Source organism: Glycine max, chromosome 12 (genome assembly GCF_000004515.6).
Source record: "Glycine max cultivar Williams 82 chromosome 12, Glycine_max_v4.0, whole genome shotgun sequence".
Taxonomy (NCBI): Eukaryota; Viridiplantae; Streptophyta; class Magnoliopsida; order Fabales; family Fabaceae; genus Glycine; species Glycine max.
In genome coordinates, this window is record NC_038248.2 from 11,478,247 (window position 1) to 11,493,688 (window position 15,442).

Sequence of the window (15,442 nt, forward strand, 5' to 3'; positions counted from 1 at the left end):
AAAGATTTATTCAAATCAAACCCAAAGTCATGTATTAGGTAAAATTAAGTGAGATTTAAGACTTTGAGCGTGGAGGCAAGGCAATTTACCTCTAGCACCAAAATATGATAGATAGCAGGTTTCCCAGTCTTAGGATAGCAGCAGCTCTGCTTTGTGTCACAGTATGCTCCTGGCCACTGCATGATATGTGAAGAATTAATCAGAATAAAATGTGAATACACAAAGACATACATAAATGAATCCAGTAGAAGTAAAAAAGAAAGAAAATGAAACACTAAACTATTCAACGTTATAATATGCAGAACTCATCATGACTTACCTGCTGAACAAAGTAGAAGAAATCAAATTCCTGAGAAATGCATAAAACTGATAGATATTGCAGTATCAAAAGCTTAGATAAAAAGGAAAAGTTGGGTTTCATGATCTTTGATGCTTTTTTCCCTTCTATCTCTCTCTTTCTCTCTTAATATGAACTTTGGCACTTCACACAAGCAAAAGGAAATAACATTGTTGATAAAAAAATATAAAAGTAACAATACATCAAAATTAGTTTCCATAATTGTATGTACTAGTTAATCTAGTTTCTGAAATTATATAAAAATAGCTTTTCAATTTTTGAAATTACCAAATGCTAATCATTTTAGTCTTTATTGTTATAATTTCAAATACTAAAGTAATGTTTTTATAATTTTATTGATTAAATTGACAAATTAGTTTCTAGAATTAACACTTTTACATATTCATATACAAATTAACACTTTTACATGTATGAAAAGTGCTTTCCCGAGTTCCTGGTTTGGTAGCATTATATTAAGCATGAAAATTAAAATAATAACAAAACACTAAAAGAAGATTCAAGAACTAAAAGGCATGTAGTTTCAAGAATGAGAATATACTTACATTGTCTTTCTTGCTTTTCACTTGATTTTTTTACCTAAAATTCACAACCATGTAAGTTTGCCAAAGTTTTATATCCAACAGCTTATTTTAAGACAAGTTTTAAATGCAGATTGATACGTAGTCATCTAAAAAAGAAAATGTAGCTGGATATAAATTATTTGAAATATTTAGACAGATACTATAACAATATAGAAATCATGCAATAATCTTTTAGTTTCTTTCATTGATTTGAATTTTGATTATATGCATTGCTGGCGGACATCCCCATCAAAGCAGCCATATAGTAAAATAATTTAGAACTAATCCTTACCAGATCATTATATTGCTGATAATTTTTTATTTTTGATAAACATAGAATTCGTTGAAATTTGAATTACTACCTTTCAATAATGATAACACCACATAGCCATTAGAAGATACAGAGGAAGAAGGGAGAATACTCCAACATGAGCCAACTAAGGAGAATACTTTCAATAATGTTCTCATTCCCACTTGCTTGTAATTCAATCTGAAAAACATCAATAACTCTTGTTATTCAATCTTCATAATCTTGCTTGTAATAATGTAAAAGAAACTAGAAAGAGTGTAACTTTACAAATTTGGGTGGGACAAAATGGGAGATTTCCCAAAGCATTATCTATAAAACTATGCCAAACTGTGAACTGGTGGGACCTTTCAGACCTTCTACTATGGACTTTATTAATTGGGGGCATAATACATGCATACAAACATTATACACTTACACAATATCATCCATTGGCTCTGGTCTTTTGACTGAAATTGGTGCCACATCTCCATCATCCAATCTCACTACTATAGGCCTGGGCTTTGTTTGGTTTGTCCTTTTCTTGAGAAGAAGTGATTGCTCTGTCAGCTTGACTAGTTCTGCAGCTTCATCATTTATATTATTGTTAGACTTTGGATCATTTGTAGGAAGATACTCATCTGAAACAATCTCACTCTTCTCCGAAGGAAGACAATATAATCCATCCCACTTACGGTGCTCAATCAAGGATGTGGATTCCTTCAATGGCCCTGAATCTTCATTTTTCAGAACATTGATATCAACATTGTGCTTCAACAGAGAATCTAAAAGGTAAAATTCTCCACATGCAGCAAGAGTGTGGAGAGGAAGCCATTTATCCTGAAAATAATAGTAGTATTGACCATTAAAAAAAGCATTGAAAGTATTCACCAAAGACTAAGTGAATCAGAACCTTTTTCCCTCCCTATACCTTTATCATCATTCGCTCTCTCTCACACACACACACCAAAATAATAGTCTTAGATCTTAAACAATTCAATGATTGTTAGTGCAAAATGAATGTCAAGTAGGTCCCAAACGAGTACCAAAAATTAAGTCTTACCTCAGTTTTCCAATGTAAGTACTACTAGATCTTGATATGTTATCTGTATTCATTGATATAATATACTCTGTGCAAGTTGTTCTTCTTGTCCATTTTGCAGAGAGAAGAAACTTTCCATTTTCAACAAGCAAGACTGTAGGAGTAGAACTGACTTATGAGTCCAAAACAGGTCCAAAAGACAATAACAATAACAATAAGCAATTAAGCAATTAAGCATGATGTGGCATCAGCACACCCAATACTAGAGTAACTTGGTAAACCATTAGCTATTATCATAAACTTCAATAAATAACCACAAGAAACTCATAAGTGGGCCACAGAAAAGAATTTGACCATCATATGTGGCACTTGCCATATATCAAAATTGCACAAACAAGAACTTAGTTTCCATGAAAATTTAGTTACGGCAAACAATTCCCACTATCACTTGGAAGCAGTTAGTAAGATGTAGTTAATGGTACCAAAGGTTGCAATTTATTGAGTAGATTTGCATTCAAGCGTCATGAGCTATCAATACAAGAAAGCATCCACTTGATTCCATCACTTTTCACCAATCCAAACATAGAAATGAATATCATATTCAATTTAGCAAAATCGAAAATCAAGTAAACATAAATAAATTCTACATTCAACCTAGATTCACAAGGAAAAAAATTCAACACATATATCAAATGCCATAAATACATAAATTATACGATAAAAAATCAAAGAAATCACAAAACAAGATGATTATATAAATCCATATAAGTTAGGTGTGAACAACAGAAAACTTACCAGGACTAAGGCAAAGGAAGAGGTGGTATGTCAGCTTGATTTGTCTCTCTTGATGAAACACTGAATGGGTCCATCCCTATGCCCAGGCTGTAAACAAGAATCAACCAAGCATAAAAATTTAAACTTCAGTCATGGTACAAATTTCATATTTTACTTATTTTAGACATATTTTAGGCATAGAATAGAAGAACAAGAAAATCTTACCTGCTTCAAGGAAACAGGGAAAGTAATCTTCCCACAAAATTCAGGACTGCTGACAATTTCTTTGCACATTTCTCTCCAGGACTTGCACATGGCAACACATGCAACCACATGCTTACGACCAGGCCATGTACTCTCGCTTGCTTCCAATCTATTAATAACATCACCAAGAAGCTCCAGAGGAAGGCTAGCCCACCGGCTGTTCTGTATAACCGGTGGCTGATCCTGCAACTCGTGGACTGAACTGTGCATAATAAGATCTAAGGCTATGCATAATTGTTAAATAACTGGTGGTAGAAAATGTCCAATAAACAAATGTAAGTGATGAAATTTCCCATGCAAATCAAACCAATTAACGAATAGAAAAACAAGCATTTAACAAGAGCCAGGGAAGACAGATCAAACGGCACAGATACAACAAAGAGCATCAAATTAAGCAGCAAAAACTAAACCCTAGCTAGATTCTAGGAAAAACCTCAGAGGACTTGAGTTTTCGATAGATCAGTGCTAAGCTCCAATTAAATAAACAAAGCGAAGAAGAAACGCATGCGTAACACGAGATTTGCAAGGAGTGAGCAAAACAGGAGAATAAGAACCCTAGATTCTTACCCGAGTCGATAACCACGAAAAGGACTCATTCGAGATGATGAAAGAGGAGCTCATGGGCTGATTCTGTTACGCGCGGAAAGGGAGAAGGAGAGGGACTAAGTTACCTCCCTCCTTTTTCTTTTAGCGATGAGCGGAAGCTGATTGAGAAGAAGCAAGGCACGACTGAGAGCTCTCAAGGACAAAGCTAGGTTAACGTTATTATTAATTATTAAAAATAAGTAAATGATTCAAAGACGGTCAAAAGAAAAAAGCCGTCGTTGTACACTAATACAACTACAACGATCTTTTCCTACCCGTCCTAGTAATTATGAAACTCACCTCCTAGGGCGGTCTTTCAATAACCGACGTCGTATGCATTTCTTAAAATTACAACATTGCCACTGTGTTACCTTCAACGACATTTTTATTTAACCGGCGTAGTAACCCTGCCGTAAAATGCAATTATTGTAGTAGTGCCTCTCAATGCCTTTTTCTATTGTTTGGTTTTTGATGGCTAGTTTTAGCAGTCATCTATATCCAACTCTATGCAATGCAATGCTTATCTAACTTTCTTTCCATTTACACAAATATTAGGTGCTTTTGAACTTGGTTGCACACATGTCGCAACTCGCTAGTAATAATTGAATTCTTCATCCATTATGTTTTGTGTGTGGTGAGTCATTTTGATAGCTAATTTTCTTGAATTGAACATGTAAACTTTCATGTCTTAACACAAGTTGAAGAGACTGCCCCGTAATCACTACTACAAAAGCAGCTTACTACGTCAGCAATTCAACGACGGTTTCAAAGAAACGTCGTAGAAGCTCAACCGGTGGCATATCCGTAATTAAGGGCTTCAGAACGACGACGTTTGCCGCTACTCGTCGTAGACATCCAGCTGTTGTGGCGATTCGTATTTAGCTGGGTAAGTTACAAAGACGGTTTTTGTGGAAAGAACCGTCTTTGTATCGTAAATGGTAGCACGTGGCAAGCATTTGAGTGGGCCGACGAGTATACAAAGACGGTTCACTGGCGAGACCGTCGTTGTTTTTAAAGTACTTTCACGTGGCAGCCACGTGATTTGAGGATTTAAAATCCAAAGACGGTTTTATCCAAATACCCGTCTTTGGATTGTTGGTGGTTTCACGTGTAGGCCACGTGATTGGAGGCGTTAAAATACAAAGACGGTTTTTGGCTAACACCCGTCTTTGTATGGTTACAGTATAAACACGTCATCAAAGACGGTCCTACCGCAACACCCGTCTTCGTATTGTTTGTGGTACACGTGGATTGCACGTGATTTAATGCGTTAACATACAAAGACGGGTTTACCCAAAGAGCCGTCGTTGTATGTTTAGTATAGACACGTGGCGGCCCCCTGGTGGTTGTTGTTGTTGTCACTCAAAGACGGTCTTTGGTAGGACCCGTCGTTGTATCCTAAATTGTATCACGTTTACGACACGTGCTTCTTACTATCTCTTACGTTGGCGCGCCGTATCACTTCTTTTCTCCATTTTTTCGACTACTCATTATTGCTTTGGCGCCCTAGCTACTCATTATTTCTTCTCCGACAAAGACCATCGTCTCCGACAACCACCATCTCGTGTCCGTTGCGTCTCGTTCCGTTTGAAGCCGCCGCCGACAAAGGTATGGGTGCATTTAGCTCTTCTTTGTGTATCCCTTCATTTGCATGTGTTATATTCCTTCATTCATGTTATGATTCTGCTTCGTTTTCGTCTCAGGCCCTTGGTTGTTGTTGGTTGTCTTCATCGTGGTCTACATTGTACTGTTTAAGGAAGATAAGCTGGTTCCATAAGGTAAGATACATTGTGTGTTTTGTGAGAGAAAGTACGATTTTTGTCTACCTTCTTATGTAATCTGCAGCTATGGGTTGTAATTTTTTTTTTTTTTGCGTTTCAGTGGGGTTTATGTGGGGCTCGTTGATGAAGCTGACTTACGGGCAGTGAGTGAACGACTTTCGGGAACAGCCTGCTGCCATCCTTCATCAGTGGTGTGTCATCATGTGCCACATTATCAGTTTCGTTGAGCGTTTGGTCTAAGTTAGTACACTGAACAAGATGAAACCCATGATGTTTAATTTGAGCTTCAGATTTACTGTCTTCATGTTTAGTTGTGTTTGTAATTGAATAAACTGGAGAATAAATTATATATAAGTATGTTGTTTGTAAAAGTTTTATTTGATGAATTACATAAGTAAATTGATTTATTTTATAATTGCCGTTAAGATGAAACATTTTGGTAGTTGCAGTAGCTTGTATGAAATGTTATGAGTAGTGATGGAAAGAGTTGAATCTCCCTCTGAACCCCTTTTCAACTCATCCCCTAACTAACTCTCTAATTATTCAACTAACTATGGGGGTTACATATTAATACTGGTGATTTCTGATTCTGATCCTGGAAAGGTACTTGAGGCACTTCTAGAAGTCCTAGAATTAAAACTGAACATCTTAACTTCATCAAAAGAAGGGTAACCACTGTATGGTAAAGCACATTCAGCTCTAGACCACATAGTAGCTGATCTTATTTTTCCAAGCAAACTCATTTCCATGTTATCTTCATCAGACTCAATGCTGTCAATTTCCACCTCCAAAATTTTCACAACCTGCCTCATTGTTGGTCTAATACTAGGGTCTGTATGTGAACACAACAAACCTAAATGAAGCAATCTCTCACCTTCCTCTATGGTGTATCCCCCTTTAGCCTTCAACCTTTCATCAACTGCACTGTGCAATTGGCCTTGCACCATTAAGGACATCAGCCATTCAATTAGCCCCGGCTTATGTTCTTCAATAGGTCTTCGTCCGCAAATTACTTCCAACACCAATATTCCAAAACCAAACACATCAGACAAAGTTCACGTTGTTCCTCTTTGAATCACTTCAGGAGCAATGTATCCTAGTGTCCCTATTACTCTTGTTGTGCTGACCACTTGTCCCTGATGATCATGCATACGAGGCAATCCGAAATCTCCCAGCCTTGCATTCATGTCCTTATGAAGAAGAACATTGTTTGCTTGAATGTCCCTATGCAAGACCTTAACTTCCCAACCCTCATGCAGGTATAGAATCCCTGTGGCTACATTTTTCAAAACTTGAATCCTCTCTTCCCATGTTAGCATCATTCCCTCTTCACACTCAAATATCCATTTGTCTAAACTTCCATTTCTCATGAAGTCATAAACTAGAATCAAATTTCCATTTTCTTTTTTGCACCAGCCTCTTAATCCTACTAAATTTCTGTGCTTCATTCTGCCAAGGCTTGAAACCTCGGCCAAAAACTGTCTCATCCCTTCTTCCCTTTCTTGAGGAATTCTCTTGACTGCAACTTCTACCCCATGCAAAACCCCTTTATATACCTTCCTGGTCCTTCCTACAACAACCACATTCTCTTCAGAAAACCCCGTTGTTGCTGCATCGATCTCATGGAAACCTATCCTGTGAGGCCAATACTCCAGTTCCCAATCTTCAACTTCTTCTTGTGTCTTTCTTCTGCGGAGAACGAAAAATGCGACATAACCAAAACCAATGATTAACACAAACACAATACTGGTGACACCTACCGCGAAAGCTTGTGCTCCAGGAAACCACTTTTTATGATGAACAAATGAAGGCAAATTTTCTGTCACTAATGCATCACCAATTGAAAAATTTGAATCACTAAAACTCCAAGCAAGAATCTTAGCACTGTCTATTATCCTCCCTGTTGAATAATTATTTGATATCAGTAGTGATGTTTTTGTTCTTCAACTGGGTGTTGACATCAGCCACAAACAGTTCACTTTTCCTGGTTCCTGATGCTGTAGTAGTCTTCGTATTGTGAAATTTGAAATTAATATTGTTGCAAAGGCAGAACAATGGAAATTTCAAAATATGAAAGTGCGAACTCACATGTGGAAATCTATCAATGAATTTTGCTGCATTAGCAACTTCAGTGGCAGCTCTGATTTCTTCATTTGTTGCCCCATCCTTACCATAGGCAATGTTTTCTTTGATGCTGCAACTAAAGAGTATTGGTTCCTGACTGACAAGGCCTATAAGCTTTGGTTAAGGATTGACCCCAGGCCTAAACCAGCAACCACTCCATCTTGCACTGCAGTCCTGTAAGCTTTGGTTAAGGATTGATTGTATTGAGCTATAGCTTGACTCTCGCCTGTAAATGATGCAACCTGCATTGGAAGAATGTGTATCTTTTATATTCTACTGTCTACAAACATGTAAAAGAACAAGATTGACAAGTTCCATTATGAAGATTGACATACTTGTCGAATTGAATCAATTGTGCGCTCTACTACAGTTGCTGCTTCAGAATAAGCTGCTTGTCCATGGGATGGCAACTTTGCAAAAGTAAAGCTCATCATGGAACCAGAGATTACAAGAGGTGGAATACAACATAGAAGGACAAGGGTTAGAAGCCAACCCTTGATGAATGCTATGACTAAACGTCCTAAAAAACATGCCACACACTATATGAATTTTCCTACTTGGTATTATCACACAAAGGATAAAGAAAAAGTTAATTTTTATTTTTATTTTAATTTTGTTGTAGAGGAAATAGTGATGATTTGGTAGTTGTAGCTTTTCATTAATACCTTCTCTCCCAGGGCTTCTTGAATAAGAAGTGTGTCACCTGACATCCTTCCAACAACCTCACCAGTATTGGTTTCCTTGTCAAAGAAGCTGATATCTTGCCATAAAATTGCTCTGAGGTATAAGCCTCTTATTCTTGCTGCTTGTCTCTCCTCGGTGGACACCCAACAAGCAACCTCTGAGTAATCGTTTACCCAACATATCCAACCATGAACACTCCTTCATACTTGATTCACTTCTTGTTTGTTCTTTTAATTGGTTACTTTCATCCGATAGTCTTCATGATGCAAACCATTTACCTTTCAAAATTTAACCTATACCTCAATTTTTTTCTTGTGTTTTTCGTGTAATTATATAATGAAAAGAGAATTTATCTCTAACTTAGAGATTTTTCATTTGTTGTTTGTATAAATGCTGTTAATAAAAATACAGAATATATATCCCTAACTTTTGGCTTGTTGTTTACATAAATGCTGTTACGAATCGAACGTGATTGAAATGAAGACAGTAAGACACAAAAATACTTTGTATAAATACTGAGGCTTGAAATACTCCTTGTGATTATTATTAAGAGAGTGCAAACTAAAGAAAATATTACTGAATTGAAATGGAACAAAACACTTTGGTTAAAAAACCTTAGACTTGATTTCAGCTGCTAGCCCTTATGGGTAATCCATTATTCATTATAGTAAATGTTAGTTAGTATCTTATCACATCATGCTAAAAATGATTAGGTTGCTCTAGATCAGTATTTGTCTATGATCTATGGTTCCGATTTATTTTATATGCAACTTATGAAATTATAAGACTGACTTGGTAGGGTTGAATTGTCGATCTAAATAAAAAGAATTTTGTTTCAACTTGAATCTAATTTAGGAACATCTCTAATAAATTATAAGGTTGTATAAATGAATTAAAATTTATATATTCTCTTTTATGATCTCTAATTAAACTATGAAAAATTAATAAAATAACAACTAAGAAGCTGTCTATACTAGTATATTCAATTTTTTTCTTCCTACCCTTAAAAGTAAGAATCTGTCTTAATTTATTTTGCTTTTCTCAATACATCACAGGACCTATTTTTATTCATTATACCATGTGTTTTTTTATACATGTGTGTCACTTGCTTGGTCGGCTTTTCACTCAATGAACAATACTAGTGGCACTGTTTTTTTAACAGTATTTTTATCATTGATTGAAAAGGTTTAAAATTTATTAGGTGATGAGTACTACTTCTAAATATATATACAAAAAGAGTTATTATATATACAAAAAGAGTTATTAAATGGCCTGTGTGATCCATCAAAATTCAAGATTTTTAATAATAATATATTTGAACCAATCATATAGATAATGTTGAAGAAAAAGATCCAGATAAATACAGTGTTACTAAAATGATCTTCATTCCTATTAATTATTTAAGAACTTCAGTTTAATTCTAAACCATCATTTTGTTGAAGTTAGCAAGAGAAACAGAAGGGTACAATAGAGGGGGCTTGGTGGGGGCTTGTTGTCTATTGTAGGGCAGGGTGGGGGCTTGTTGTCTATTGTTTGTTTTTGTTCCTGCTAGTACAGGATTCCTTCTATGTATATCTTGAAGTACCTCTGGTACTTTTTATTAATATAAATTATCTTTGCATTTCAAAAAAAAAATTTACTATTTAATACCTTTAACAACTAGAAAGAGTAAAAAAAAAAAATAAGAAGAACAGAAATACCAAGATATTAATGGATGTATAAAATTATGAATGATTCATATATTACTAGGATGTTCTTATATGATAGTATTGATATACTGTTATACAATGTACAAGATTTATTTGTTTAATCATAATAAGTGCAAATTATTGTGACTGCTTTACTTAATGGATGTCTTACGATTGAATTTCATTGTGACACACAATATGTTATGCTTAATTTTGGACACCTTGTGGATTTTGCATTAATTTGTTGGATATTTTGTGCAGTCTGGATGCTGTAAACCTGCAGAAGAATGCTAGTTTAGCTATGTGAATCCAACGACATGGACAAAGCCCACAAATGTGACTAATCAGAGCAATCCAATTGACTCTTGAATTTGATATTGAGTATTGAGGTGATTATTACATAACTCTCCTCATTAACCCGTGCTTAGGACAAGCTATATATAAGACCATATAGGTATATACAGTTCGCTAAATATCTAAACATAGGAAATGATTACTACCTTTTTAATAAGTTGCTTTTTGACAATATTTTAGCTTTTTTTTTCTTGTTATATATGCTCTGATCTAATATGAAGTGGAAATTGAACTCCTGGTCCCAGAAAATCCTGTATTTAATCATCATAATAGTATTGTCTATGAACAAGCTGTTTTGCTTTATTTTTTTCTGGGTTGATTCTGATATGAAAGCATTGACTTGAACCTACTGATTTCAAAGTATATTATGTGCTTAAGTATAGTTCATGTGATATTGAAAAATAATAAATTTGGTAGCTTTGTGTTTAATTTTCTTATAATCAGCAGTATGCAACTTGGATTAAAAAATTAAATTTCAATTTATTGTTGGTTGTAATTGATATGGTTAAGGACACTAGCATAACTCCTATCTTATAACTGTGAATTCAAGTATCCAAAGCTACCTTCCTCAAATAAAGTGCCTCAGATAAAACAACCCCAAATGAGTACACATCTGATTTCTTGGTCAATTGATGCCTCCTGAAATATTCAGGATCCAAGTATCCAAAGCTACCTTTCAAGGGTGTACTAACATGACCTTGATTGCGGATTCGATCTTTTGATAGCCACTTTGAACCCATTATCAATAACACCCTTGTAAACCTTTCCAAACCCTCCTACCCCTATCACATTTGGCTCATCAAAATTGTTGGTCGCTTGTTTCATCTCTTTTAAGGACAAATAACAGCACAATCCTTGAGCCATGGCTGATATGTTGGCACTACCAACACTCTATAATCAGATTAATATAAGGTCTAATATCTCCAATCCATTACGAAATGTAAATATGGTAGATCCATTTCTTCTCTTTCTCGTTTTTGGATTAAATTTCCCCCGTCCCTCTCTTCTTTTCATCTGATATGAAGTTGATGCTATGGACCTCATTCCCCTATTATATGTTCATTCTTCCCTACCATGTTCTTTTCCAATAAGTCCAAACATCTGCTTGGACATTGTTATTCTTAAACTTTTTCTCCATTTGTTAAATTTCGTTGTTTGTTTGTTCATTTGGCTTAGGAAAGCTGTGATTGCAAAGGACGAATTGCAGCTTCTTATCTTATATACAACATTTGTTGTTCTGCCTCCCATCATCATGCTCTGTATTAGACAACACTAAGCATGGACCGATCTTGGATTACAGCACCTCGCATAAGCGAAGCTTATCAACATGGAGTTGAAGAGTTTTTGTCATTTGCCAAAATACATTCAGCAACCACAGATGGCAACTTTTTCTGCCCTTGTGTTAAATGTGTCAACGGGAGGCGTCATTCGTTGGATGACATTAGATCGCATCTGATATGTGATGGCTTTAGCCCGACGTACACAAAGTGGATATGGCATGGTGAGTTGGTTGGTCATACAGCAACATGTCCACCTCATCCGGTTGATCTACAAAGCGGAGATCTCATGGAAGACATGATACGTGATCTTGGGCAAGAGGGCTTTCGGGAATGTCATGCAGATATTTACGATGCTCTTCAAACAGATGCGCATACGCCATTGTATGTTGGATGCAAAAGCTTTACTATGTTATCAGCTGTGCTAGCTTTGGTTAACCTAAAGGCTAGATTCGGGTGGAGTGACAAAAGCTTCACAGAGTTGGTTTTATTATTGAAAAATATGTTTCCTGAACATAACAGCTTACCGAAGAGTCACTACGAGGTGAAAAAGATATTATGTCCCGTAGGCTTGGAGTACCAAAGAATCCATGCATGTCCGAATGATTGCCTTCTCTACAGAAATGAGTTTCTGGATATGCGATTCTGCCCCACTTGCGGACTTTCACGGTACAAGGCCAACGATGGGGAAGGTACTGAAGGTTCAGCCACCGCTAGTAGTCGTCCAGCAAAGGTTTGTTGGTATTTGCCAATAATACCTAGGTTGAAGCGGTTGTTTGCGAGTGTACAGGATTCTAAATACTTAAGGTGGCATATAGATGAAAGAAGAATGGATGGTATGATCAGGCACCCCGCTGATTGTACACAATGGAAGACATTTGACTCCTTGTATCCATCTTTTGCACAAGAGCCTAGAAACCTAAGGCTTGCGCTTGCCTCAGATGGAATGAATCCCTTTGGTAACTTGACCACCAATCATAGTTCGTGGCCGGTATTATTAATGATTTACAACTTTCCTCCATGGTTGTCCATGAAGCGTAAATATATGTTGCTCTCTATGATGATAGCTGGTCCAAAACAACCCGGAAATGATATTGACGTGTACTTGGCTCCTTTGATAGAAGACTTGACCAAACTGTGGGTTGATGGGGTTGAAGTGTATGATGCAAATGTTAAACAGTCATTCAACTTGCGTGCAATGCTCTTCTGTACGATTAACGATTTTCCCGCTTATGGTAATTTGAGCGTATACAGTGTCAAAGGACACCATGCATGTCCTATTTGTGAAAAAAATACTTGTTACATCCAACTAACCCATGGGAAGAAGACAGTGTATACAAGGCACAGAAGATTTTTAAGCCGAAATCACCCATATCGGCGTTTGAAGAAGGCGTTTAATGGAGATAATGAGGTTGAAATAGCGCCTGAACCATTATCTGCTCATGATGTTTACCAAAGGGTCAGAGACATAGAAACTACCTTTGGTAAGACACAAAAAAAGGATATGTCTGCGAAGAACATTTGGAAAAAAAGGTCAATATTCTTCGATCTCCCATATTGGTGCAATCTGGATGTTCGGCATTGTTTGGACGTTATGCATGTGGAGAAGAATGTGTGTGATAGTTTGATTGGCACCCTCCTTAACATTAAGGGGAAGACAAAGGATGGTGTAAAATCTCGACAGGATTTGGTTGAGTTGGGTATACGGGAGCAACTACATCCAGTTTTACGAGGTGCTAGGACATATTTGCCCCCAGCATGTTACACAATGTCCACAGCTGAGAAAAAAAGTTTTTGTCAATGTCTAGCAAATGTCAAAGTTCCTCAAGGATACTCTTCAAATATGAAGAGGCTTATGTCAATTAAGGAATTGAAATTGATTGGCCTGAAATCCCATGATTGCCACGTACTAATGCAACAACTTTTACCAGTGGCCATTCGTGGAATCTTGCCTGAAAAAGTTCGTAATACCATCACTCGCTTGTGTTTTTTCTTTAATGCTATATGCAGCAAGGTTATTGACCCATCGCAGTTGGATATTTTGGAGAATGAAGCTGCCATTATTGCCTGTGAATTGGAGATGTATTTTCCCCCCTCATTCTTTGACATAATGATCCATTTAATTGTTCATCTGGTTCGCGAGGTTAGGTTGTGTGGCCCGGTTTATTTATGATGGATGTATCCGGTTGAAAGGTTCATGAAGGTGCTGAAAGGATACACAAAGAACCAATATCATCCAGAAGCAAGCATAGTTGAAAGATATGTTGCTGAAGAAGCAATAGAGTTTTCATCAAATTATATAACTAACGCACAACCAGTCGGTGTTCCTCAAAATCGGCATCAACCCTCGAGTCAAGGTAGGGGAACTCGAGGATTTGATGTTGTCACCATGAATTTGCAAAGGCTGTCCCAAGCGCATTTATATGTGTTAAACAACACAGCAGAGGTGATGTCGTACTTACAATTCTCACAAAAACCAATTGTCAGCTAAAAACCCAAGAATGAACAAGATGAGGTTGTTGCAGGAACATAATAGAACTTTTGTCAACTGGTTCAGGCAGTGCATTTTTTCCGATGCCACAGCTTCCGAAACCCTCCGACTATTAGCCCTTGGCCCAAATCTGAATGTGCCCACCTGGCAGGGATATGATATCAATGGCTATGCTTTCTACACAAAGTCACAGGATGAAAGAAGTACCATGCAGAACAGCGGGGTTAGTGTTGAGGGTGAGGCAGCTCACTTTAGTAGTGTTTCTGATAACAATCCCATTAATGCGTCAATGCCGTACTACGGAGTCATTGAAGATATATGGGAGCTGGATTACGGTCAATTTAGAGTTCCTGTGTTTAGTTGTCGATGGGTTTATGCGAATACAGGGGTCCGCAAAGACAAAATGGGCTTTACCTTAGTTGACCTAAAAAAAGGTGGTTACAATGACGAGCCATTTATAATGGCAGTGCAGGCCAGGCAAGTTTTTTATGTTGAAGATCCGTCTGACCCTACTTGGTCCGTGGTTATACAAGGCAGAAAATTTGATATGATCGACTATAGTCATTATGCACCCTTTGATGTGACTGATATGCCACCTGTCAATGACCAAATACCTGTGATTGAGGCCACCGACGAAGATGATGTTGAACATGCAATGAGACATGACCATCATGAAGGGCTATGGGAAAATAACGACACCTAACTGCCTTTCATTATAGTGGTAATGTCAACCTGCATAACTGCGTAATTTACTTAGAGTACAATAGTGTCAGCAATGACACCAATCAGCTTATGTCGCTCATTAACACAACTGACATTATTCCTCACCCACACCCCGCTTCCTAAATTAATCTATAATAACCACTCTCTTGCCTAAATATTCATACTTTCACCATTATTAAATACTCCATTTAAATTAGGTTCAACTAGGTTCAGTAAGTAAAAATAGGTTACTAAATTGATTCCATCTTTTTATATCCCGCCCCATAACTTCTTTTCATAATATTTACTAAGTTCATTTACTTTTATTATGACTTTATTATTATTCTCATTTATGATAAATATATAAGTATTTAAAACTAAATAAAATGTATAATAAAAAACAAAAACTGATTTTATCTTTAATTTTTATATGAATAAATAAGTATATTTTTTCTCTAAAAGTAGTAGTATT

General features: G+C 36.5%; 1 protein-coding gene, 1 long non-coding RNA gene and 1 pseudogene across 5 annotated transcripts; all 3 read right to left on the bottom strand.

Annotated features, from left to right (window-relative positions):
• Window positions 1-895: 895 nt before the first annotated feature.
• Window positions 896-2,358, bottom strand: LOC100775646 (uncharacterized). Of its 3 annotated transcripts, XR_001383830.2 has the most exons (5): window positions 2,268-2,358; window positions 1,900-2,044; window positions 1,644-1,785; window positions 1,281-1,408; window positions 896-934 (listed from the first exon to the last, which is right to left on the bottom strand). It is a non-coding gene; the product is annotated as an uncharacterized lncRNA (long non-coding RNA). The 3 variants fall into 3 exon arrangements; XR_001383831.2 differs by lacking the exon at window positions 896-934 and having other exon boundaries at window positions 1,278-1,408; XR_001383832.2 differs by lacking the exon at window positions 896-934 and having other exon boundaries at window positions 1,278-1,408; window positions 1,644-1,791.
• Window positions 2,359-3,063: 705 nt separating this feature from the next.
• Window positions 3,064-3,922, bottom strand: LOC121173238 (tubby-like F-box protein 8). Of its 2 annotated transcripts, XR_005887683.1 has the most exons (3): window positions 3,852-3,922; window positions 3,246-3,481; window positions 3,064-3,128 (listed from the first exon to the last, which is right to left on the bottom strand). XR_005887683.1 is itself a non-coding variant. In XM_041007727.1 (2 exons), exons 1-2 carry the CDS (start codon window positions 3,492-3,494, stop codon window positions 3,072-3,074), a joined length of 306 nt encoding a protein of 101 aa, XP_040863661.1. In that variant the 5' UTR covers window positions 3,495-3,603; the 3' UTR covers window positions 3,064-3,071. The 2 variants fall into 2 exon arrangements, 1 of the variants encoding a protein (XP_040863661.1); XM_041007727.1 differs by lacking the exon at window positions 3,852-3,922 and having other exon boundaries at window positions 3,246-3,603.
• A 2,288-nt stretch (window positions 3,923-6,210) lies between these two features.
• On the bottom strand, window positions 6,211-11,240 carry LOC100776191 (L-type lectin-domain containing receptor kinase VII.1-like; annotated as a pseudogene).
• Window positions 11,241-15,442: the final 4,202 nt, after the last annotated feature.

Coding starts and splice junctions, on each gene's coding strand:
- LOC121173238 (XM_041007727.1), bottom strand. CDS start 3,494: ATGCACAGTTCAGTCCACGAGTTGCAGGATCAGCCACCGGTTATACAG. Junction 3,129..3,245: donor TCCCTGTTTCCTTGAAGCAG/GTAAGATTTTCT, acceptor TCTTGTTTACAG/CCTGGGCATAGGGATGGACC.